General features: G+C 33.5%; 1 protein-coding gene across 5 annotated transcripts; it reads left to right on the top strand.

Moving 5' to 3' along the window:
* The first annotated feature begins 6044 nt into the window (after nucleotides 1-6044).
* LOC149080079 (uroporphyrinogen-III synthase-like) lies at nucleotides 6045-25619 on the top strand. 5 transcript variants are annotated; one of them, XM_089239045.1, is made up of 9 exons: nucleotides 6048-6320; nucleotides 7777-7877; nucleotides 11367-11513; nucleotides 15099-15167; nucleotides 16826-16900; nucleotides 18877-18960; nucleotides 22901-22989; nucleotides 23732-23827; nucleotides 25255-25619. In XM_089239045.1, the coding sequence occupies exons 3-9, from the start codon at nucleotides 11381-11383 to the stop codon at nucleotides 25375-25377; spliced, it is 669 nt and encodes a 222-aa protein (XP_089095171.1). In that variant the 5' UTR covers nucleotides 6048-6320; nucleotides 7777-7877; nucleotides 11367-11380; the 3' UTR covers nucleotides 25378-25619. The 5 variants fall into 5 exon arrangements, with proteins under 5 accessions (XP_089095170.1, XP_089095171.1, XP_089095168.1 ...); XM_089239042.1 differs by having other exon boundaries at nucleotides 6052-6320; nucleotides 11339-11513; XM_089239043.1 differs by lacking the exon at nucleotides 23732-23827 and adding an exon at nucleotides 23565-23664 and having other exon boundaries at nucleotides 6102-6320; nucleotides 11339-11513; nucleotides 25255-25445.
* The last annotated feature ends 427 nt before the right edge of the window (nucleotides 25620-26046 follow it).

The raw sequence follows: 26046 nt of genomic DNA, 5'->3' as shown, positions 1-26046 counted from the left end.
TGTAATTCACATTGTGGTATTCAGTAAGAAATTTCGCACCATTTAGCTTCTCATTGTTGCCGTAAGCAGTTAAAAAAATCATTCAAGAGGCCCACAATCGGTTACAAAACCATCAAGTGACCTGCACTCATCAAAAGGTTGAACATCCTTGTCTTAGACTGATTAATGTTCAAACGATATTTATAGGTTGATTAAATTATCAAATGATTGAATTAGCTATTTACAAGGGCCGTTTAGAAACTAAGTGCCGATTGGTCATAAAAAATTAACAAATGAGAAAACCCATTATTATAATAATTATAAAACCAAATTATAATAATTACTCCAAATATGCCTATATATTCATCCAGGGCCGTTCCTGGTTCTGGAGGGGGCAACTGCCCCGGGACGTAAAACTTGAGGGGCAGCAATTTTAGGTGGGAGCATAGAACACCGTTATAAAATTATTGAATTTTAAAGTTGTGGGGGCGGCAAAAATCCTAGTTACGGCCCTGTATTCACCATTTTTCTACTTGGTCTTAATTTTTTGTCACACATTTTTTTTAATATGGAGCAAAAACATTTTTAACCCTTGCATTCCGTGATGACAGTGACTTAATAACGAATTGGCCAATTTAGTAATTTTGCTGACGGGACCTTTAAAATCGGACGTTGTAAGCAGGGTGACGTTAAAAGAAGTAGATTTTACACCGAAGTCTGACTGTATTTTGCTCGAGGGTTGTTCCAAGCTCCATGAAGTCATCTAGACACACACTCTTTCCACTCAAAAATACAGATGTCATAATTAATGTCATAATATTGTATAGATTAGATTGATTTTCTTTTCTTTTTTCTTTGCCCTTTTATCATTGAGAAATCCGATTACTGACGGACTGCTCAATATGCACGGGAATATTCATTTTCGCACTAACCATTGTTCACTGCTACGAAAATCTGAATAGTGATATAAATTCAAAAATCTTGCATTAACATGCCCAAACGATCAGCTAGATTTATTGAACATCCATGACTCATAAAAATTTTTTTTTTGTTCTCTATGGTAGCCAAATGGCCTTCAATTTTTAAACAGTCCTCGTATTTGATAACCCCAGGAACACTTAGTCTAAAGCCTGTTTCTCGAGAAAACAGAAGCTTTCAAGACATACCTGGAGATTATAAACCGATATTTCTTCATCTAGTATTGAACTTAACCCTTTAAGCGCCTCAGCAGAAATCACTAAACCCTCCTTCAAAATGTCATATCTTTCCTAATGAAGTACGCTTTCTTCCGATTTTCAGCAAATGCAAATTAAGAGGTATAGAGAAAAGTGTTCTGTTGAGAAATAAACTTTACAAAATATCTGGGCTTTCAATGCTTACAAGAGGCTTTTAAGAAGGCGAGATATATCGTCAATGTCACTTAAAGGGTTAATTATTTGTGAATTTGCTGATGATATCTACAAGCAGAAGAGAAAAAAAAACAGGTTATGTGGACAATTCTAATGAAACCACCTAAGCATGAACCACTTGAAAAGTTTTTTTTTTAAGTAATCTCGAAGCACCTGCCTACTAATTTTCATACTTATTCTCGAAAATCATAGAACCAAATCTCATTGTGACGAGCTCCCCCATAAACCTGAAATCACCGGGTAATGGCCCGAGTAGGTCCCATGAGTTGAGACAGCTATACCCCCCCCCCATCTTACAACAGGGCTCCTTAAGCTGGGATGTTTGGCCCCCACCGGCCAAAAATTTCACGGGCTCGTCTATAGTGAATTTGTAGTGTGAAAAAACAAAACATACAAATACAAATAAATACAAATAAAAAGGCTGCAGCAGGCAAATTGCCCAACGAGGTGGCTGAAAAAATTATCCCCATAAAAAAATATGGATAACAAATTAAAACAAAATACCCAATACAAAAGCACATATCACCAAAAGAAAAAAAATAATATATAAGGGTCCGTTAAGTATTACGCCATTATCGATGGGGGGAGGGGGTTTCCGATTTGCTTACTTTTGATGACAGGGGGGGAAAGGGGGTTTGGATAATGCTTACGTCATCAACCACCCTTTATGAAAATATTAAATTTTCGATAGTTTGCACTTGAAGTAACATCCCCCCTATTGATAAATGCCCTACAGAGCCACTTTAGTGAACTCTAAATGTTTCACGGATCCAAGTGATCTGGAAATGCCGCTCTCCGGGCCGCTTAAGTGCTCTGGAACTGTGCCGTGCATCACTCAAGTGGGGCAAATGAATCTGTACTTGGTTACATTATGAACTTGCGTGCTACGCTTAAAAAAAATTACGATGAAGAAAAATATTTTTTTAAGATCATCACACACACACACACAAGAAACGAAAATTGAAGGGAGAAAGAAAATAAGTTCAGAAGCCTGAGAGGCCATCGAACCATCATATTTCATCATAGGAGTCTCTGCCCACTGCACCAATCACGGATACCGGATGTACTCGTAATTGAATATAGTCGAGTACACTTATAACCAGAGCCCGGACGTTGATGTAATTTGCATTTTTCAATACTTTTTACTTTTTATGGCATTTTTTTAGGTTTTAGGGTATTTTTTCGCATTTTTTAAATATTTTTCACTTTTGAAATTTTTTTAAAAATAAAAGTGGGGCTAAAAATTTTTTTAACAAAAAAAAAAAATGCATTACTTTATTTGTGTTTTCCTTTATAGATGACAAAGAAAGTTTAGAATAAGTTCCAGATTAATTGTTCGGTAAAAATTCCAAAAGCTGGCCACACTTAACCAAACAACAAATGAAAGTAAATTCAAGCAATTCTGATCCTATATGGGACGTTGAGAGGGAGGAATTTTCATTATATAAAAGGGAGCATATGGTATACTTGCATGTACTACAGAGGAAATTTTGAAAACTGCAAATTTGTGTTGAATGATTTTGATCCGTAAGAATGTTGCATGCAGTAAGATTTCGTAAACTTTGTTTCGCCTTGGGAATGTTGAAGAATTGATGACGTACATTAGATCAATCTTCAGCGTTTTTGTTTCCAATTCAGTCCTTGCAGAAAAATATGGAGCTCATTGATGCTATCAATAAAGTCAGTGTGCTAAAAGGGCAAATTTTCTATCATGAAATTTGAAAAAATAATGAGAAAAAAAAGCGGACCTATTTTTGATGTCTTTATGGGAGCGTCTAAAAGTTTTGAAATTAAAAGCGAAATTTTTTAACACTGTGTAAGTAGATAAAATCCCTCCGCGCACCTCCAAATATCTCTAATAACATCTGTTGATGTTGAAACAAAGTTTATGTTGTCTTTTCAGAAATTTCTATTTTGTCTTGTAGATTTCCTAACTCACTCATAATTCGAAAAATTCCTTCGGGAATTTTCGATGAAATCTAATGTTGAGAACAAATGTGATTTTCAATAAGTACTATAAGCTTTTTTTGTACCTCCAGTTTATATAATGACCAGTTCAGTTTCTAAAAAATTTTGGATTGTTATTTTAATAGAATTTTTTATCATTTGAGGAATTTTTCTTTTAGTTTTTAAGCTATTTTTTTAATTTTTAGGGCATTTTTTTAATTTTTAGGGCATTTTTTTAATTTTTAGGGCATTTTTTTAATTTTTAGGGCATTTTTTTAATTTTTAGGGCATTTTTTTAATTTTTGGGTCATTTTTTGTGTTTATTTTTCAAGACTTTTAAGGTCAACAACATCCGGGCCTTGCTTATAACATACCCCGTGGATATAACATATGGCTGTGTAATCCTTAAAATTTGGCCCATTCACTCTTCTATGCATTTTTACCTCTGTTATATCATACACTGTGGATATAACATGACAAAAATATAGTTCAACCAAGAAAATTAATTCGGGTATAACATGCTAAAAAGAACCATCCTAGAAAAATGTAGTCAAGAACAGACTTTGTTGTACAACATTCGTGGAAAGGGGGGGGGGGGTTCTTGACGTTTTCTCACAAAATGACGTGGCATGAATTTTTTCAATAACGAGAAATTTCATTTCCAAAGTTGTTACATTTTTTATTGACAAATGAAATTATAGGTTTTTTTTTTCAACTTTACCGCCACCTTTGGCAATAAATGTAACTACATCCTAAATGTATTTTGACAATAAAATTTTTGTTACTTAATAAAAGCATATCTGTGCAAACTGAATCTCGTCTATGTTTTCCAATTTTTTTTATTTTATTTTTTAAATAATAATAACGCGATCCTCACGTATTCCCAAGGGATCAGCAAGATCCCCGTCCAGGGAATTTGTTAATTATTATTGAAGTTAATGATAATAGTTAAGAAATTATTGAATTTTTCTTTTCTTTTTTCTTTGTGATCACCTTATGGTTGGCAGTAATAAAAGAACAATAAATCAACTCATTTACTATTGCAAAGCTATTCTAATTCAAGAGTATTGGTTAGTGACGTGGTAAATTCATAAACACCGATGGGGTTTTTTTCCTGAATAAATTGTACGTTTTCAACTTCAAATTTAAAACCATTAATATAGACTCGGAAAAAAAACCCCATTAAAATTAGCAAAAATTTATGCATGTTGTATTATCACTTTTACTAATAAATTTTCACAACTTCTCTTCTCTTTCTCTTTCTTCTATTTTTTTTTTTGAGATATCAGTCAAAAACTACTGTATATTCATAAAAAATTAAATTTCAATTACGAGCATAATCTTATTTTGTCCGCGACAATCTAGTAATGCATTTTATGCATACATGCTGTTGTTACGTAAGCTGATTTCAAGACCTCGCTTATAACATACTCGTCGGTTATCCCCTCGTCTCCCCTCGAACCACCAAGAGGGCATAGGTACCAGAACCTAGGGGCTGAGTCCATTTGAGCCCCCCCCCCCCACAAAATATTTCTGAATAAAAAAATGTAATGCTCCTTCCCCATCCTACGTACGCGCTTAATTCCCGTATACGCGGGACGACTAGCACCTTTCAGTCCCCCTAATATTTTCTTCATGTCGGCGCCTCTGCAAGAGGGATGTTATAACCGAACGTGACTGTATATCAATTCTCTATCTGCTGAAAAATGTTGGCGTCAATCAAAAGTTGCCAGATGCCAACCAACATTCAAGCAACCTAACGCGCATGCGCATTCAGACATGATTTACTGTCGGGAGACGCTTCTGAATTGAGTCGTCCGTAGAAAGTCCCAGGCTTTATTGCCTTGTAGCAATTTCAACCATTGTCCTGTAATTCGACTCTGTGATGCCCTCTGACAAAGTTTTCTTAAGATGTTCTGATTTTTATTAATGAATTTGCGTTATGTCATAGTGTTTACCACTGATTTCCGGGACTTTTTCCTATGTTGACCATATTTACTCGAGAAAAATACGGGAAATTTGGATTCGAAGTGTACGAGACAATGCTAATTATCGCCAAAAATGGTGCCAAAAGTAAGCAAAGTTGCCAACTTGTGGGAAATCGCAGAAAAGTCACCAATCACGGTAAATGAAGCGGCACTTCAAACTGCAATGAATTATAAAAAACATGACAAATATGCGAGATGAATATTTGTAGTTATATAGTCATAATTATCGTAATGTAATAAAGTTGTCTTCATTGAAAATACGTGAAAACCGGGACATTTTTACAAAAAAGCCACGACAACCAGAAGAACAGAAAAAACCAAGATTTACCGGTAAATACGGGATATATGGTCACTCAACTTGTTCCGCTTTTTTTTAGTTGCATGAGCTAGCCCGCGGGGTTTACAAACTTTTTCCACCCGTGGCGCCCCTTTTCCCTATTCAATGCTTATCCTCGAGCTCTGCCGGCTCCCCAGAGCTGTTTAACAAAGGATATTTTCAAAAAATCTTTGTCAGTGTCACCGCTCCGCGGCACCCCTGACAAAAGGTTGGAGACGCAACAGGGCTCCGCGGCGCACAGTTTGAGAACCCCTGTGATCTAGCCACTTCATTCTACTTCAACTGTTACATAATATTTTAACACAACCAGGTCGAGTCAAGTCAATAACAGAGTGACGTCAACGACAGCAAAAGCATAACCAATAGGAAGTCAGGAAAATGTTTATGTGGTAACTTACGTAACTTTACTGACCTTGATGCTTGAACTAAAACACGTGGAAATATCAAATTAACGTGATGAGATAACTGTTGTTTATTACACAACTTCACAGCCTGACTTCATGCCCCATTAGAATCATTAAATAATATCTGATATGAATGGAAACGCTGATGTTTCACAATTCCGTTTCTTTTTAAATTCTCGAATAACTTTATTCAATATTTTGAAGTTAATTCGTTCACAATTTTTGAATCAAATTGTAAGAGAATTCAAGTAAAAAGGTAAAACCAACATACTAAGTGCTATTATTGTAAAAATTGATGTACTTATATTTTAGTTAGTCTATATAATTTTTTCAATGATATTCACATTTTCTTCTATCTAAGAGAGGAAGTGGCTGAGTTTTATTTCTGTGTTTAAAAAAAAAACAACCGAAATTCTTGATTTTAATAATTTTGGAATTTATTATTTCCTTGCAAACACTGTTGAGGGTTTAAAAACACGTCTCCATTTGAAGAAGAATTTGTCTCCATTTGTGCAGCTTGGTGAGTCTAATATGGCTCTGCATGAAAGTTACTCCTAAAAATTCTAATTGGCACAACACCATGAGCTGTTTCCCAAACTTTTTGTTTCATTACATTTTTTTTCTCATTGCCCCTCCCAATTTAAGCCATTTAAAGACATAAGTTTGTCAAAGATTGGACACCCTATTTGGGAGTTATCACGATAACAAGAGAACAGGGTAGTAATGTTGACCTGCACAGGGTGCCACTTTGTGTAAAGCAGGCCAAGTCTTTTCATATGGAGGTACAAGGTGGCATATATCCAGTCTTTCAGATCCGTTTAGTCCAGCAAAATGGTTCCATCTCAACAGCATGACTGAGCAATGTACCAAGGCACCAACAAATCAGAAATGATTGAAGTTGATTGCTAAACACACCTTAGGCCCCTCTCATGTACCTAAGGATCTCAATGCAACTTCGTGAGTCTGTTCGTTAAGATGGCTCTGCTTGAAAGTTACTCCTAAAAATTCTAATCGGCACAACACCATGAGCTAGCCCAGTTTCCCAAACTTTTTGTTTCATCACAATTTTTTTTTTTTTTCTTATCGCTCCTCCCAATTCAGTTCATTTGAGCCAACCCATAGCTTCTTCCCTCCCCTTCCCCAATGGCAATATTGCAGACTTTGGAAACACCAAGCTAACTGGTCTGTGCCCCACGAATAGTAGCCATTTCGCATATCTAGCCAGCAGACTGAATAGGGTTGTGTATCCCTCACCTTTCTTACCTTTCTTACTCACACAGTGGCTACTGATCTAAGAAAAACGTTACTGTCTTGTAAATTTTTTTGGCATATAAAAAAACTTATAATTTTTAAATTTTTATGTGGGGTTGGTCAGCTTATACATAAACCTGCTAATAAATAAGTATATATGAATGAACGCCAGAACTTTGCCACTGGACTTACCCATTGCCGTGATCTCTTCCAGCCCAGCTTCATGGCAGAGTCTGGAACACAGAACAAGTATATACAGCATTTTAATCCCAACTTTACTGGAAGTTGAAAAAAAAGTTACCTACGTAGTTCTTAGATTAACTTTTGTCCTCTTGTGTGTAAAATAATAATAGAAGTTTAACAAAGTGATTGCTTAAATTTTCTTTTATTCTGTGAACATTGAAACAAGTGATATTCTATTACATACTATCATTAATACGTTTGATATTTTATTCTCATAGTTCATTTTATAAAAGACTGCATGATGTCGCAGTGTTCTGATAAAAACTTGACTGTCTTATTCAGAGCTGAGATTTCTGATGATCCTGACCCCTATGTGGAGGCAAGTTTAATTCACTTAACTTATCTTGCAGTATGGTGACCTGTCAAAAATCACTTTATGTATGAGTATGTGATTACTAAAACATGTTTAACTTATTGGAAAGTTTAAAGTACATTATATGGAAAGGCATAGGTCCATACAGAGTGATTCTAAATTCATGGAACAAACTTCAACAGGTGATATAAGACTCTTAAACAAGTGTTTTTGGTCATAGAATGTGTAGTCAAATCATGATAGCAAAGGTTGTAGAGGGTGTTTTTAAGAAAGTGCACACCAGCACTTCACCAAAAGCAAATATATTTTTCTGACTAATTTGCTGCAATAAGTGCAATCAACCATTTGAAGATGCAGTGTAATGTAATGTTGTAGGTCTTCTCATAGTGCAACCTGGTTAAAGCAAATTCTATTACATGTCATTATAGCCTACTGCTTGATCACTTTTTGGGGCATCATGGGTCTTTACATCAATGAAAAAACAAACTTTAATCCAACTTGAAGGTGCGTATGCGCCCTCGCATGGTTAATATGACAGAAATCTGTCGGAAGAATATATTTGTTTTTGATGAAGCACTCTCTAAAAACACCCTCTACCACCTTTACTATTCCCAGAAATGCTACTGGTGCTTTAGAGCAGTGGTTCTCAACCAGTGCTCCATGTGAACTTCCAGGGGCTCCGCGGCCCTCGAGAAAAATAAAAAAACCCAGTAAATTTGAAAAAAATAATTATTAATATTTTTGAATAATAAGTCAGAAACTTTGATGAATAAATAAAAAATAGGCGTCCAGGGCTCCGCCATAGAAATTACATACCAGAAAGGGCTCCGTGGGTCAAAAAAGGTTGAGAACTGCTGCTCTAGAGTGTGTTAAATACTCAGAATTTCAGAAAAAGGCACATAAAAATTTGGTTTACGCATCCCATGGGACACGTTCCTTTCTAGTTCAGAGAAAAAAGTTACAGAAAGGAAAAAAAATCTCCCTAACCTTTTTCCTCTCTACTATTTTGCCTGACCTTGAAAAGTATTTTTACCAGTTTGAAGTAGACTGCAAATAAAGCATTTTACTGTACTGCATTTTATTGATATAACCTCTGGGTTGTTGAAGAATAAGGTAATAACAAGAATCTAGTTGTTAGGCCTTCTGTTGCCATGATGATCACACAGACCTACAACACAAATATATAAACATTAAATTTCAAATCCACACATTAGGAATTTGGACGATAGATGGCACCACCAACTGAACACAAAACATACCAAGAAATTGCTGCGCAAGGATTTTTATTCATAGGGAATCAGGAGATATTTTTGAAAGAGCTAAGATTTTCCAAAATGGGAAACCAGTCGGAGGAGAATTTATAGATTTATTTGCTAGTAAATATATATATATATATATGTGTGTGTTTTAGATTTATTGTATCATGTTAAATTCAGTGTTAACCACTTGTCTGACTTGCCCTTGTCAGACATGGACATCCGCTTCATCCCAAAATTGACTTACCAGTGCCTGGCATGGGCATCTTTGCCCCTAGAGGGCACTAATGAAAGGCAAACATTTAACTAAATCTGCATAAGCGATATGGGTTCGTGCAAAAGCAATTTAATGATATCTAGATACATAATCTTGTAATCTAATTACATAGATACATAATCTTGTAATCTAATTACATAGATACATAATCTTCTAATCTAATTACATAGATACATAATCTTGTAATCTAATTACATAGATACATAATCTTGTAATCTAATTACATAGATACATAATCTTGTAATCTAATTACATAGATACATAATCTTGTAATCTAATTACATAGATACATAATCTTGTAATCTAATTACATAGATACATAATCTTGTAATCTAATTACATAGATACATAATCTTGTAATCTAATTACATAGATACATAATCTTGTAATCTAATTACATAGATACATAATCTTGTAATCTAATTACATAGATACATAATCTTGTAATCTAATTACATAGATACATAATGTAGTTTAGTTACATAATCTTTCTAAAAACTATATTATTTATATTCCATGCCACAAAAAATTTAAATGAGACTTTTTCAAAAAAAATTTCAAGAATAGGTAATAGGCCTAAGTGAATCAAAATTTTATGATTTTTAAATTAAATGATTTTGTGTAATTGCCTGTTGTTCCTTGTCATGGACGTATTAATAGAATGAAAAATAAAAATATATGGCATATTCTGTGCAGAAAAAAAATTAAAAACCCATCAGGCAAGTGGTTAATGGGTTTCTTTGCAAACTTTCTCTACTAGTAGACAATGGAAGTAAAAGAACCTAGTTATATAAGCTGATAAATTAACCTGTTTTACAACAAACCTTTGGATTGAACATGTTTTTAGAAATGAATTATTTGATTCACATGGACACCAGTGAATGATGGGGAAGGATCATATTTTTATTTATTTTTTGATAGGGTCCTCAAAGAGGACCCAGATTTTACCAATAAAATGGGTCCCAGGACCTAAGTAAATTAGAGTGCAGCAGCATCTCTGTATTGTGATTTGACTACGTATTCTGTGATCAGAAATGCTTGTTTAGGTGTCTTATATCACCTCTTAAAGCAGAGGTCTTCAACCTTTCCAGAAAGCACTGCCTGTACCCATCAAAAAGATAGCACCCTTATGGTCAGTTTAACATATGAATAATTGAAATGATGATTTCAATTCTCAAATGCAATTCCACCAAGTGGTTCAATTGGAATGTTGATTAAGTGCTCATGAGTACAAAATTGGACACAGGCATTGAGCACTCTGGGTACTTCAGGGTGCACCATGGTGCTCACAAGCAACGGGTTGAAGATGCCTGTTTGAAAGTCTGTTCCGTGAATATAGAATCGTCCTGTATGTCAGGAATGTCATTTCCGGGGGGGGGGGGGGGGGCAAAGAACATGTACTCAATGTATGTATATATATTTGTATATATATATATATATACCATTTTTAGTGTATTTTCAAAAGTCTGATTCCCAAATGATGGCCCTGCTGTATGTGTGTATTATTTAAAATATGTTTCAGAACACAGCAAAATCTTAATTCACTGATTTCCCTGATTTCATGACAAATGGTCAAACACTGAGATCTGTGATGATTTCTGTCTGATTTTGTGATAAATATCCTTGATTTTACAATTGAATCCTGAAGTTAGCTTCTCAGAGAACAGGTTGGAAAATAATTTTTTTATAACCAATTTTCATTTTTTTTTCAAAATGTTCACTGTCAAAATTTTTTTTTTTGTTACAAAAATGGGATGAATTGCAGTCATCAATTAGGCATTTATTGTTCGCTGTATTAAGAAAAAAGAATTGGCATTGTTGTGACAGTTGGTGCGATTTAGAGTGCTTTTGTGATATCAATAGTAACCTGGCATTCCTATATTTGTGTTTGATTGAAGCTATCATGTATAGTTGTGCAATTATCTCTCACCTAGGAATTGAAAAAGCTTAATATTCTTGCAGTTGTTGTTCCAGTAATGGCATTTCAATATTGTGATTTACCACAACTGCAAGAAGCTCTGAAAGAACACTATTGTTATGAAGGTCTTATTTTCACCAGTACAAGAGCTGTAAAAGCTATCGAAGAAGCCTGTCAAGATCTGAAAGAGGGTGATGCATTTAATTTTTTTTAATATTGTTATGTATATTTTTATACTCAGCAATGAAACATTAAGCATGAACTTGTTTTATGTTCTCCCAATCATAAAATGCATTTACTTAGAGAAAGAGAACAACAAATGAAAGAAATCTTTTCATGCATGCTTCATAGAGCTTTTGGAAATCAGACATTTTAGGTTCAAGTAATATTCTAAAAATTAAAAAAATACATTCAAAGTTTTTAAATGAAAAATATGCTTATAATCCTAACCCAGGTGCACACCCTGGTTTATCTGTTGATATCCAGATACTCTATAACTAGACTATTGTTGCCCATTGTTGAACTGGTGTTTTTTATTCTCTTCTCTTAAGATTTGCAGATGCTCTCAGCAACTTTTTCATATAATATCTTTTCACAGGTAAAGGTGTAACTTGAAAGAGCTTATGGATGTTAGGAATCATCCACTTAGTTGACTTACATTCAGTGGTGTCGCTAGGTTTTTGTCAGTGGGGGAGTGAAATTGGGAAAGGCACTTTTTTCTGTTTCTGATTTAGGCACAAATTTAGAAAGTATTCCAATAAAAAATCAAATTTGTTTTCTAATTGTAGTTCTTTTTTACAAATTAATTACTTTTTGATTGATTAAATTAATTTTAAGTTTTTTGATTGATTTTAAAAAATTAAATATTTTAGTATATACAAGTACACTCACTGTGTAGCCTACTTTTTATAATACAAATTCTAAGGCCAGGACTGGCAAATTGCCAAACAGCATGGCTAGAAAAAGAATAAAATTAATATGAGAATAGGTAATTCCACCTGGGACCCAGGTGGAAAAAAAAATCAATAAAAAAAGTAAAAATATATAATTTAAGGTATGAAAATGTACGCAAAAATTTCATACTTTCAATCAAATTATTACGCTGCTCTTCTATAATATTATGCTCTTATTATAACCAAATATCTCGTACTACTAGATTGCAGACACATGATAAAGGCACTGTGAGCCGAAAAAGTGTGCTAACATTGTTCAAGAAGTTCAAACCAATCGGTGCATGCTGGAAAGGGTTGTACATGTCACTAATGTATTCAAGAGTGTCTGGAGGCATTTGAAATTTTTGAAATTGAATCATCCATCTTTCAAATTAATGTGAAATTGGCAGCTGTATGAATCGATTGAAATAATTTTTCTATTTGCTGGTCTAAACCTACTTTCTGCAGAGACTTTTTAAAGGGAAGAGGAAGTTCTCTGCTTGAAATCAAAAATCTAAACAGCCATTTTGAGTACATTTATTTTTAGTGATACAAGTGGGTTGTGTTTCGGAACAAATCAGAAAAGAATGAAAATACAGTGAGATGAATGGCACAGATTAGGGCCTGACAAATTGGAAAAAGTCTAGGCTCTGACCGAATACTTTTGGATCCAATTCCAGAGCCAGTGATCACACATAGGAAATTTCAGACACCAATATAAGTTTTTTAGTCTTGCTCCCATGGTGACCTGGCACCTGGGATTTGTCTAATCCTGACATAGACTAAGAAGTCATTGGTTTCCTTGTTATTTGGTAAAAGGGTCCTCAGATAAATGCTATAGTAAAACAATATAGTTAAGCTTATAAGAGGAAGCATATATTTATAGACTCAACATTTCGGGTACCTCTCGAGTGAGGAGCTCATAGTAATGTGATGTGGTACTATGATTTTTTAGTGAGTGAGAGTGAAATTTGTAGTACATAGATACATCTAACCTGGTAGGAGCTTCAGAACATTACTTGTCCCATTGGCCCATATTGCTATTTTGATGGCTCTGTGTCTCACTCTCTCTAGGCTGTATTGGGTAAGCTGTTTGATCAAATTTCTGTCAGTGAAAACATTTCATTGAAGTAGCGGTATGGGAACTTCTTATTCCTGTGAAACAGCAGAACAACTTTAGGCATGATGTCATAGTGCACGCTACCACACCTACAGATAAGGTGGTATTTCTGGAGTTCAAACTCTAGCCAAGGTGCCTATAGATAGCATGTGGTCACAGGAAGAGCTTGAAATCAATTTCGAAAAAATGGTGATAAAAAAATCCTTCCACTTTTTTTCTCTCTTCTCCCAAATGAATAGCACATCCATTCCTTCAGCTGATTGATGAAAGCAGAAAATGAAGTATGAAAAGTGATGAAGTAAAAAAAACAATATTTTTTTAGATCAAACAGGAGAATAGTTGCAATGTAGGCAAAATTTTAATTGGAGGAGCCATCCCTTCCCTCCTTACATTACATTTTGTTATGCTTCTCTCTCGTAGATGTATATTTTTTTTTTGCTGCTCTTTTGGGTCAAGACATAGTGTCATTTATGACACATCAATGATATTCAAGGAAATAGAATTTTGTCTAACACAGTAAAATTGGATGAAAACAATAGTCGAGCAAATATGTGTCAAACCTTATATTGATCGTCACATATCTTTTCATTTCCTAGCTCAGGAATGATCAACTTTTTGCCACTTCATGGCTTTGTAACCAGTCACAGGCACTTGGATGATTTTTTTTAACTGTTTGTGGAGCCCCAATGAAATTAAATGGTGGAAAATTGTTCAGGATTGGTGGTGTCTTAATAGGCAGGCTAATGAAGTCCAGTCCAATGATCTGTTTTTAGCATTTATTTAATTTTAATAGTGGCAATTCCGTTCAGTGTTTTACCATAATACAGTGAAACCTGTGTATAATGATATTTATAAAATGATGTCTACAAAATGATAAACCTGCATATAGGCCTACTTTCTTTGATCCCAGCTGAATTCCTATTTAGTAAGAAATAGCACAAATGTTAAACTGTCTACAACGATAATCTGTCTAAATATTTTTTTCTGGGTCCCTATAGTATCATTATAAACAGGTTTTACTATATGACACTTTCTACTGAAGGTTAAGAAATTGAAAAGGGGTTCAAAATGTTCAGGGCCACAAGCATTCAAACTCATTAAGACAGCCCTAATTAGGATCAGTATTTTTTGATGAGTATAACCTTTTGCCCTCCCAATCAGATTTTGACTTGCACAGAATTCAGCATTGTAGATTTGCCACCAATTGGAATGTCTATACTTTTCTTCAACTAATATTCATTAATGTCTAATAATAAGTTCATCTTCATGGACTGCATCAGATGGCTTCAAAGGCCACATCAGTTGAGCATGCATACCTTAGCAGATTAGAGCTTCCCATATAATTGGTTGCAATTATGTGGGAAGAAAAAACAGTTGTCCTATTTCACCAATACCTGTTTACTGTATGTCTTATTCAACCAAACAGGATTTATGCGAACATACTTGCGAACAGGACTTTTTCCGAATATATTTATCATTCAGTTATTGTTATCAAAAACAGTCCCATGTGATAACATGAAGCGCCATGGACTGTATTGATAAATAGTTTTACATCTCTTCAATCCGATATATTTTTATATATTTCATTTAAATGCAGAAGTTTTCTTGCAAACATTATGGAATAGTTAATTTTATTTGAGTTATGTATTTCCAATCTTCAATAATCATTTAAGAATAAATGAGTTCTTGTCTGCATGTATGTAATTTTTTTTAAATATGCACAGTTGATTCTTTAGTTCCATGGAGGAAGAAGGTGAATTTCGCAGTCGGTGAAGCTACAAAGAAAATGGCAGGCAAGTGATAGGGCCTATTTATTTTAAAAATAATTTGTTTTCGAAGTTTTAGGAGACAGCCATTTTTTATTTCTATACCTAGAACAAATGAGAAGATATGAAAAAATGAATACAAGTCTTTTCAACTGGGCTTGACAAATTGAGAAAAAATTTAGGTATCAATCAAATATATTAGGAGCCAAGCATATTTCTTTTGTCTGAGCTAGTTAATCACACAGAAAATCTACCTTTTATGGTCTTTTGGAAAAATAAATAAAATTTGGATCCATGCAATATGTACAAAATATGTTTAAATAATAATAATAAAATAATATAATATATAATATCATAAAATAATAATAAATAAATAGTAATAGAATAAAATGTGGTAAAGGAATTTTTTACTAGTTAATGTTATGTATTTAGAAATTATGGCAAAAAATTAAATTATCTGTTATATGGATGTATATATCTGGATGTATATTGCTTTATTAATTATTATTTTGGTTAATACAATTCATATTTGTTTGCTGGTAAGCCAAGTTTGTAACTCAAAATCTGATCATTCAGATTGCTTCTGCATATACTCTTAATACAGAGTTTCTCAAACTTTTTCTGTTGCAGTGCCCGTTTCTCTAATCAATACTTATCAGCAGCTTCCCAGAGCAGTTTGCCAAAGAATCTCTTCAAAAAACCTTCGTCAAGGCTGCCGCTTCATTTCACCCCTGACAAAGGTTGGTGGCGCAGAGTTTGAGAACCTGTGTCTTAACGTACAAATTGCCTGCCAGCAGATTGATTAACTTATCAACCTGTGTTTTCTTGAGTTGGAATTCAAATTTGGTTTTGTGCATGTACAGTTGGATAGGACCTACTTATAAAAGTATCATAAACTCCAATGTTTATGATCTTGTGCAAATTATGACAAATAATACTTCAGTTTTGGTATCTGGTTCTTAGCCAAAGCAAAATGTTTCTTTTTAACAAAACAGATCTACATTCACTGAGGAGTCCTTTAGTTGTTAAAACACTCACACTTAACTCATGCTTTACCTCAATTTCTCTCTTTATTGAGTTTAATCACTATTCAATTTCTTTTTTCAGTTCACCCCACTATTCCTCAATTTATTTTTTCAGCTCACCACTATTTCTCAATCTTTTCATTCAGTTCCATCACTATTTCTCAAATATCTTCAGTGAACAGTTGCTTTTTAAGATCCCCTTTAAAAGGAACTGTGGAGTTTTCTGTGGTTTGACAGATCAAGGTTTATGATAAACTTTTTCAGAATGTCTTCAACTCTTATATATCATAAAATGCTCTAAAGATCCTTTGCCAGTTATTGTTACAAAAAAGGTAAAGAAAACCAAGTAGGTCTACTAGTAGTTAGTAGCATTCCGTGTGTTAACAACTTTTTTTTCAATTTTCACTTTGATTTCTTTTAATTATAATATTAAATTTTCTGTTTGTCAAATGTTTTTGAAACTTTCTTTATATATGTTGCAAATGGGTCCAAATGTATTTTTCAAGCTGATCATAATCAACTTAAAATACTTTTGGTCTCATGCTTTGTTCTTGTTAAACAATAAAAGTACCCTGCAAATAATTATCTTTATAAGATAAATTTAATGAAATTGAAGCATAAATATATAGTTAATATTTTTTTTGCATTTTTCCTCATCAGAATTGAGGCTTAATCTCCCAACATCTGGCGAATTTTCTGGATGTAGTAAAGATCTTGGAGAATTTATTTCTCTGGGTAAGCTGTGAAAACTTTTTAAAAATGTGTCTTAACATCTTTCATATATATCTATATGCTGGAGGTAAAGGGTACCATGTCACAAAAGGAAAATTTTACAGAAGGGTAGTTTAAAGATTTTTTTTTTTTTTTGTGTGCATCTTTCTATACAAATGGCTTGTTTTATAAAGTGAATATCTCTGTTATTTATTGAAATATGACTTGAAATTCTATACCTCTGTGTAGTGCAATAAAAGTACAGCAAATTGAATTCCAATATTGAAAAAATAGACATGATGCCCTTTACCTTCAACATATAATACAAATAATTTCAAACTTCTGGGCTCACTGTACCCTCCAAGTGAATGTTAAAGAATTAGATGTTACAGTATTTTAAAGTGTATAAGGAATCTTCTGATTTTTTTTTTTTTTTATGGGTTTAAAATTTGGAAAAAGTTTTCATGTTTTCATCGAAGATATTTTTTATATTAAGATATAAAAAAGAGATTTTTTATTCATCATAGAAACCATAAAATTCCTCATCATTCTCATCTGATACATCACAATCATCTGCATCAGTTGGTTCATTATCATCAACAGTCACTCTCATCTTAAGATTTCAAGAAATTGAGTAATGTGTTAATAATAATACTACCTATGTATAAAAAACCCTACTTCTGGGACCCAATTTTTGGCAGAAAGGGGATTCCTTATACAAGGGCTGGACAAACCCCATTTGTCAGGGTGCCATAGTGACTAAAAAATTGGTATTGGTGCCTAAAATTTTCTCTGTGTAGCTACTAAATTGCAGGCTGAGAACAGCACAAAATGTTTGGAATTTATAGCAGCATATCTGCAAACATGAAACTGGGTCACTGTGCCTTGAAAAAGTGAAAAGAAGTGGTATTTTGGACCTTTTTCTCTGGGTAAATATTTTTTGGTGGCTAGGTTTTTTTGCAATTTGTTCAGCCCTGTCTTATACATGTTAAAATATGGTAAATATCTCTTCCCCCCTCCCCCAGGCACTTCAGCAGCAACTTGAAGCGCCATGATACCAGAGATGGATCGAAAGGAAATTAATCTTTCCCTCCTCCCCAATGATCAAAAATAGTAGTGCTGGCCCATAAAACCACAGTATTTGTTATTTTATATTCATTTGTTTAAATTTATAGAATTTTACAGAATTTCCATGAAACATCAACCTCAAAATTAAGGATTTTTTTGTCACAGGAATCATTAAAATATAGTAATTCCAATTGAGCTCAATGTTAAAAAAAAGTGTTCTTGGCTCTTCTGTAAAATCAGGTTTTTAGACAAGTTTTTCCGGTTCAGCAATACAGATATCTCCCCAAGATATTGCAGCCCTACTGGTAGATTTTGTGTCATCATATAGGGTGCAGTAGCACATAGTGGATACTGGCTCTTTGTCCAAGGGGAGGTTAACAGAGGGTGTGTATAGTGAATGGGGTGACATGGTTCTCCAACTTTGCCCTCTCACCTATGCCAATAATTTAATTTTTTTAGTAGGGGGAAGGAAAACTGTATCCTTATGCTGTAGTACACACTAATGTACAATTATTTGCATCTGTATTTTTTTTTTATGTTAGATTCTTTGATGGAAATCTGAAACCAGATAGTCTGACATTGAAAAAAAATGTTTAAAATTCACTGAGCTTTTGAAATGAAAATACAATGAAACCTTGCTACAATGATACTTGATATAACAATAAATCCCTCTACAACAATATTTCTTCAAGTCTTGTTTGGAAATGTCTATACTCTAATGTTAAAAAAATTGCTGTCACTTGATATAGTGATAATCCCTCTACAGTGATATTTTTTCTTGGTCTGCAGAGTATCATTGTATCAAGGTTTCACACATCACCCAAAAATGCATATAAGGGGAAGCACATAAAAGTACATAAAACACTCTATTTGTTCCATATTTATGTATCGGTCAAAAAGCTATTTTTGTAACTTTTTTTTTTATGTTTCAGGTTATTCAGGATCAAAAAAAAAATTTTTATTTCCTTGTGCCAAAAATAGAAAAGATACCATATTACAAACCCTTCGGACAAATGGTAAATACTCATTTTTTCAAAGCATTTTCACAGTGAAATAAAAATAGCATAATTTCTGGTAAATAAGTTTCTAAGAAGCATCCAGAAAAAAGATCAGAAAAAAAAATGTTTTTGTAGAAACCATGAAGTTTCATATACACCACACACTTTTCATTTAAGAACTAAAGAAACACATTTAAATGAAAATCAATGCTGTCAAATAATATAAATCTTCAACATTTTTATTGGGAATGAAAGAAAGCTGAGCAAAAGCTCTTCCTGACATTTGTACTTGATCACATCCCTGTCAATTTAAAACTTCATGTTTTCCTTTCACATCTTTTTCATTTTTGCTCTGATTATCACTTGCTCAAGCTACTACTTAGCAATTTCAGTAGCGCCACAGTATATTTTAATTTTAAGCTGTCCATTTCACACTTAGGCAAGAACATTTTTCAATTAAAATCAATGAATTCATGTATATTGCTTCCAAAAAAATAATAGTTGATGCACTTAATGTACTAACAACATGTAACATAGTTGTGATCCTTTTAACCATTTGATATTAATTTCTACTAAGTGAAACACAGGTTACTACTCCAGCTGGTCCGGATGGTTTGTTCTTAGTAATGTTTTCAGTGATCAATGCATCAATGTTCTCGTAAATATTCTAGTTGAGGTGAAGTGGTTTGACCTGGATAAGTGACCTATTCCTATGTGGTAGAATATGTCAAGCAGTTGATAAGTCTGTCTTCCACAATTCTCATTAGATCTGGTTGCGAGTAACAATGACCATCAGCCAGGGAGATCATTTAGAATGATCTAATGCATATTCATCTTTCTGAGCTACTAATACTTCAGTGTCTGTGCCTTCAACATTGTCAGTGTTGCTGGACTGATCTGGTGTATGTGATTGTGAACTCTTGCCCTCTGGAATCATTTCAATCTTCTATCATCTTCAGATCCTGCAGTAAAGTTGTGGTAATCAATTAGGTCAATCAGATTGTTGTCGATGTAATTCAGTGAGATTGTTCTTTGAAATATATTGAGATCATGGCTAATGTGTGTGCTTTAATGTTAAGCTAGATGGATATAAAAATCATAGGAAAGTAGCTGGGCAGAACGCTATAACAATTTCTGCTCCAAGTGTTCACTCTTGGGGATAAACAACCTTCTCAGTTGCTGCACGAGGTGCATACATTAGCTGGCATTGGTTACAACATTTACCCATTCATATGCAGAATACTTTCTGTTAGTAAGGATTCATTGCCAGATTTAGCAGAATTCGTAGATAAAATTATCAAAGTTACTGAGCACTCACAGACTATTTTTGAGGTCAGCCGTAGTAAAACCATCATCTTTCAATCATTTCAGAGTAAAATTTTGACTTTGACCATTGCTGTTGACTGCTTATACCGCTATAGAGAGAAAACTTATTGCAAGAAGGGAAGAGCTTGTTCACATTCGCGGTCTAGAGAGAGGCTAGTGGTGGTGGGGCATCCAAACATAAACCTTATTGTTGGTACCATTTCAACTTTGGTAGAAAAGCGTCAAAATGCATTAAACCCTGTGATTGGTCAGAAAACTCACTGGTCCATCTGTTTTGGTGGCAGCAGGTGAAGCCCGGCATTTAGTTTGCCTTTTTTTCCATGGTCAAAAATCCAGTACTGGCTTTTTAGTGAAAACATGAGCTAGCATTTCAGTTTTCCCACGAGATACACAGCTACATAAAGCAGAAAATACAAACTCTTTGCTATGCGTAGCTAATAATACTAAAATTTCTACATATGGTTGCAAATCTTTAGTTGTTGATTTAGGATTACGCAGATTGGTTAGATGGTCCTTCATTATAGCTAATGTTAATTGCCCAATATTAGATGCTGATTATGGTCTATTAGTTCACTGAAAAAATTCTCATTTGATTGACAGTTGGACTTCACTTTCAACCAAATATAGCAATGCTATTTGCACTACATCAGGTTTAATGACCATTTGCGGAGATTTGCATTACTTGAAAATTTTACCTAAATTTCGTAATCTGATGAATTCTTCTATGCTTGGGGCTACTTCTTAAAAACACTGCTACACACTCCATTACTACTAAAGGTTCTCTTGTCTTCACCAAAACACGCAGAATTTCTTCAGAGAAACTCGCAATTGAAAAGTGGAAAATTCAAACTCTAATGGAACACGACATGCTGAGACCTTCAAAAAGTTCATGGACAAGCCAGATTTTGGATTGTCTAATGTTCTTGCATATTGCCGATTCATTAGTTCCATCTTCAATATGTTTGATTATTTTTATTTTATCAATTGAAAATGCTTTTGGAATTCACCATTTTTACTGACTTTTTTAAAGATACTGCTGAGATGGCAAAATGTCTATTTAGTTTGAAGTGCTCATAGAAATGAAGACACCAGCAGGAGATAAAATGTAGGGGGACATCAGATGCCTTTAGGTCTGTTCCACTATTGTTCCAATTTTTCAAAGAGTAGCTTATAGTGGACCTAGAGATTAGTGAGACCTAGTGATTCCTAAAAACGGAGGGTGAATGAGTGGGATTTGATATGGAAGTCAAGAAATGCTGTCTTTCAGGATCCTAATATGTGTAATCTTACCTTTGAAAATCTGGAAAAAAAATCTGCAGAAAGGACATTTCAGTTCACTATAAGTGGACTTTCATTTTCTCAGCAGTTATAAGCGTTTAAAATAACATTAGGTGAATAGGTGTTCAGTTGGGACCACTGAAAAGGTTCAGTGTAACCAAGAGTTCACTATATCCCTCGAGAGTGGACAAAATATTGTAATGGATGCTTTTTCCAGACATTCTGAAATTAATTTCCCCGACTTGATTGATTACACAACTATTGCCACTTCACAGAGTAAAGATACCAAGTTACTGACCCTCCGACAGCCAGTTGGGGTGCTCGATATAAAACCTATAAAACTTGGTCCTCAGGGTACAGAACTTTTTCTGACTTATTCATTGGAATTATCCACCTCTATGTACTAGAAAAACACTGATATATCATGTGTTTATGGTTCTTTATAACCTAGCCCGTCCAGGTGTTAAATCAATTGTGGACTTTATATGTCAACGATTTGTGTGGAGTTCAATTCACAAAGATTTCACACAATGGGCCAGGGTGTGCATTGAGTGTCAATGCTCAAAAGTGCATTGCCACACTCAATCTTCCATCGGCGCATACCTTTTGCCTCAATGCAGATTCTCACATATTAACATTGACATAGTTGGTCCTCTTCCTCCTTGGGGTTTTTACCTACTACCTCACCTGTGTGGATACACCAGGTGGGTAGAGGCTATCCTGATGAAAAATCAATAGCCAAAAACTCTACCATTGACCAACATGTAACTCCAAAATCTCTCTTCTATTTCTATGTATTAAACAACTTAAAAAAGAAAACAGCCATGACTCAGATGATTTCCAAAACAGCAGACACACCCACCAGCACTTGTACCACCATAGTGTCAAATGTTATATTTTATGAAAAAAACGATTTGCGCAAATTTCATTCGTATAATTACTATGCAAATTGCTTGAAAATAAGAATTTGTTTACTTTGTAAATACAGTACATATATTATTTTAATTTTTTTCAACGTTAATGAATAAAATTCTCTCTGGCTAAAAAGCTATCATGAATTTGTTTATCATGTCAGCATTTCTTCAACATCAGTGGTTAGTGTTGGAGAAACTGAGAGTCAGTACTGAAACTCGTGGCAGCTGCTTAGCCTGAGAGAATCTTATTCATTGAATAAGACAGATGCAAAAAAATTAGTGAGCTACTTACTGAGTGTTAGTTTATTCTATGTTTGTTTGTTTTTTAATGTTGATTGTCTTTTGAATCCCCTGATACTTCAAATTTTGCTTTTTTTATATACCTTGATGTTATGAAAATATTATTTTCATTATTTCTGACATGTTATCCTTTGTTTCAGGTATTGGAATCGATGAATTAGTTTGCTATGAATCTATTGCCAATAAAGAATTAAAAGATGCTTGGGAAATGGTTATTGCTTCAAAGAAGGTTATCATAAGTATTAATATTTTTTGTCAAAATAGAACTAGCACTCTGTTTTCTGCAGGTGATTATCTGCATATTATTTCATTTGTGGTATCATTCAAAATTTATGATTGCTATATGCGAGAAGATCCCTTTTTCCCCTATTTTTCCATAATAACTTGGTATGTTTAATTCTGATTTTATTTTTATTTTATTGCTTCAAGAAATTGTTGTTAAGAAATTCTTAATTTTCAATGAAATTTTAGTAGATATTTAAATGTTTTTAATATTTCAGAGAGAGTAATTAAGCTGAAAGTGGAACCTAATTTATGGAACCTAACTTCAATGCTTTAAAAATATTTATTAAAAGATGCTTTGGTGACTTCGATTCAAATGATTTTCATCTCTATTATTTTACAGTAATATATACTCATATAAGTAATTATTTATAAGATTGAAAAGTGAAGTTTATCATTTTAAATGGGGAAAAAGTCACATATGATGGTTGGTTGTTTTTCATCTTTTTTCTTCTCTTTTAGCAATGAATTTTTATAATAACTTGACCAGAAAAGTAAATCATGAAACAGATTTTATTCCAGATCTTTTCATGTGACTGCATTTGTGTGTACATTGCTTACAACACACACACAAAAGTTTTCTTTTTGTATCAAGTAGAATTTAGTTCTCATCTGCTGAAATGTGAGTAAAAAATTTGACATAATTCAAGCAGTTCACTGTAGTTTAAATGTTTTTTGTTATGTTTTAGAAAATTCCAGAAATTCTTGTATTCTTCAGCCCATCTGGTGTTCAATTTGTACGTTCAATGTTTCATGAGATTAGCTGTGATATATCAAAATTTAAGGCAAGCTTTCTTTTAACATTTTACTTCTTAGCTCAGGGCTTGACAAATCTGAGGTGCTAAGTCATCATGGCGACTATAAAATTGATATTGATGTCTAAAAATTTGTCCTAATTATTGAATTGTAGTTGAAGGATGATGCAATTTTTTTTTTATTTCACGGCAGTACCTCTCAACTTAGGAAGGGGTTGTTAAGTCTTGCAAAAATGAAAAAAATGTTTAGGATTGTTCCTGATGGGGAAAAGCCATGCTTGGCTTCAAGCTCGTGCCTATTTTTTTTTTTTTTTTTTTGATTTATCAAGCCCTGCCTTGGCTGATTTCAAATAAAAGTTGAGTCTGCACACATTTTCCTGTAGAAAAGATCTTTAGTAGGTTATTATTGTAATAATTATTTTCCATTAAGATAATAAACACCATAATAATATCATTATCGTCATCATAATAATAACCATCTTCATCACCATCATAGTAATAACCACCATATAATTATTTAAGGGTTTTTTTCAAAATTTTAATAGAACAAATTTACACATTCATAGATCTCAATTCATGACATTTTATTGCATTCATAATGTAATTTCTCATTTTAGAGTGGCTTACCGTGAAAAATGTCACAATTCCAACTGAACTATCTTTGCATTTTTCAAACTGATAATTATCTAGATAACATTTCAATGTATATTCGTAATGAGTTCTTAGTTTCTTCTATTATGGAGTCCTTATGGGAGCAGTAATATTTTTCAAAGATCATTATAGATTGTAAATCATGTAACTAGTTGTTTCCAATTTTATGCCTAATCTGGTTTTTGCCACTCACTTGAAAATTATTTCTTGGTAATTGAGCATAGTTTGTGTGATAATTTTTAGGTGATGTCAATTTTATGTTGTGTGTGAACTGAGAACTATCCAAAAATGTTGAAGAAACATATCAAATTTATATGTTGATTTGTAGAAATTGTTTCTGAGCCTGAAGCCTGAAAGTTCGCAATGCCATGGCTTGCATTCATTATGAGCTGTAATTCTGAGAAAATTTGAGTAGACCGATCAAGTATCTCTATTTCGCAAGCATCCAATCAGGATGCTGCATTAGTCTTACACACAGGCTCTCAGCTTCATTCTGACCACAACGTTTGAAGTGAAAAGGCGTATCTTTTCCCGCTGAGCAACCAAGAGTGAAGATCCAACCCACGTGGGATCCTTGGTCAGCGTGTGATTAGTGGTTAAATATTTTTTGCTTCTGAAGAAACAATACCCTTTGCGTGTGTTGAAATTTATTAGTTTTTTTTGGTTTTTTTTCGTGTTTGCCTTATTCGTTGGTAACTTCTTAATATTCTTAAGTAAAGTTGATCTACTCTTCCAATAATGTGTATAGTTCAAATTGAAGCTATCAGCTGTATGTTAATAAAAATAGTTTATACTTGTCATTATAGATTTCAGCAATTGGACCAGTTACAAGCAAAGAGCTATGCAAAATAGGAATTGAACCATTTTCAGTTGCAGCAAAGCCTACTCCAAGAGATTTGTCTCTGGCTATTTCAAATAAATTACAATAATTTGCAGCACAGTTTGTGATTAGAGTGACCTTATATGACGCACATTTTACAGGACAGATATTCTGCAGTATTTCATTGTTCTGCAGTCTCGTTTTGGTAAAAATGCTTGTTTTGTCAAGTTTATATTTTTTTAAAGCTGACAATGACTAAATTGTAAATTTTTTATTTTAACACAAAATCTATAAATTGTATTATTTTCTTTAAAAATATGGTCACTCTATTCATGATACATATGTTCTGGTAAAAATAAAAATTAAAATAAGCACAAGAATTTTCCATTTATTTGTACATACAATACTACAATTAATCATTTGTGCTGTGCTTCACTTTCTATATAATTAGAACCTTTTCACTAGTAGGTATCATTGTGCGAACAATAATTAACTTATTCGAAAAAGCTTTCTTTCTCCAATTTCCATTTTATTTTTATTAAAGCAGAAAATTTCTTCAATCACAGTCAGATGGAAATTTATTTTAATACTGTAAAAAGTTTCAGAAAGTTGAGAATAATAATACTCTACTATTTTATTTGAACCTATGAAGAATATGCTGTCTCTCATAAGAATGTTACAGTATATCTCATTTATTTTGCAACCCAAATTTTATTAGCTACAAATGGGAAATTATGGCAGCAGAAGCCTGTTGGGTACGGGCACATGGTGTCATGGT

This window comes from Pholcus phalangioides, unplaced genomic scaffold, assembly GCF_987345545.1.
Source record: "Pholcus phalangioides strain wild (caught in Gottingen) unplaced genomic scaffold, Ppha-v1.0 ptg000011l_1, whole genome shotgun sequence".
Taxonomy (NCBI): Eukaryota; Metazoa; Arthropoda; class Arachnida; order Araneae; family Pholcidae; genus Pholcus; species Pholcus phalangioides.
Note: the sequence above shows the minus strand (reverse complement) of the source record. Positions and strands in the feature narration are given on the sequence as shown.

Coding starts and splice junctions, on each gene's coding strand:
- LOC149080079 (XM_089239042.1), top strand. CDS start 7,797: ATGATGTCGCAGTGTTCTGATAAAAACTTGACTGTCTTATTCAGAGCT. Junction 16,901..18,876: donor TGGAGAATTTATTTCTCTGG/GTAAGCTGTGAA, acceptor TTTATGTTTCAG/GTTATTCAGGATCAAAAAAA. Junction 18,961..22,900: donor ACAAACCCTTCGGACAAATG/GTAAATACTCAT, acceptor CCTTTGTTTCAG/GTATTGGAATCGATGAATTA.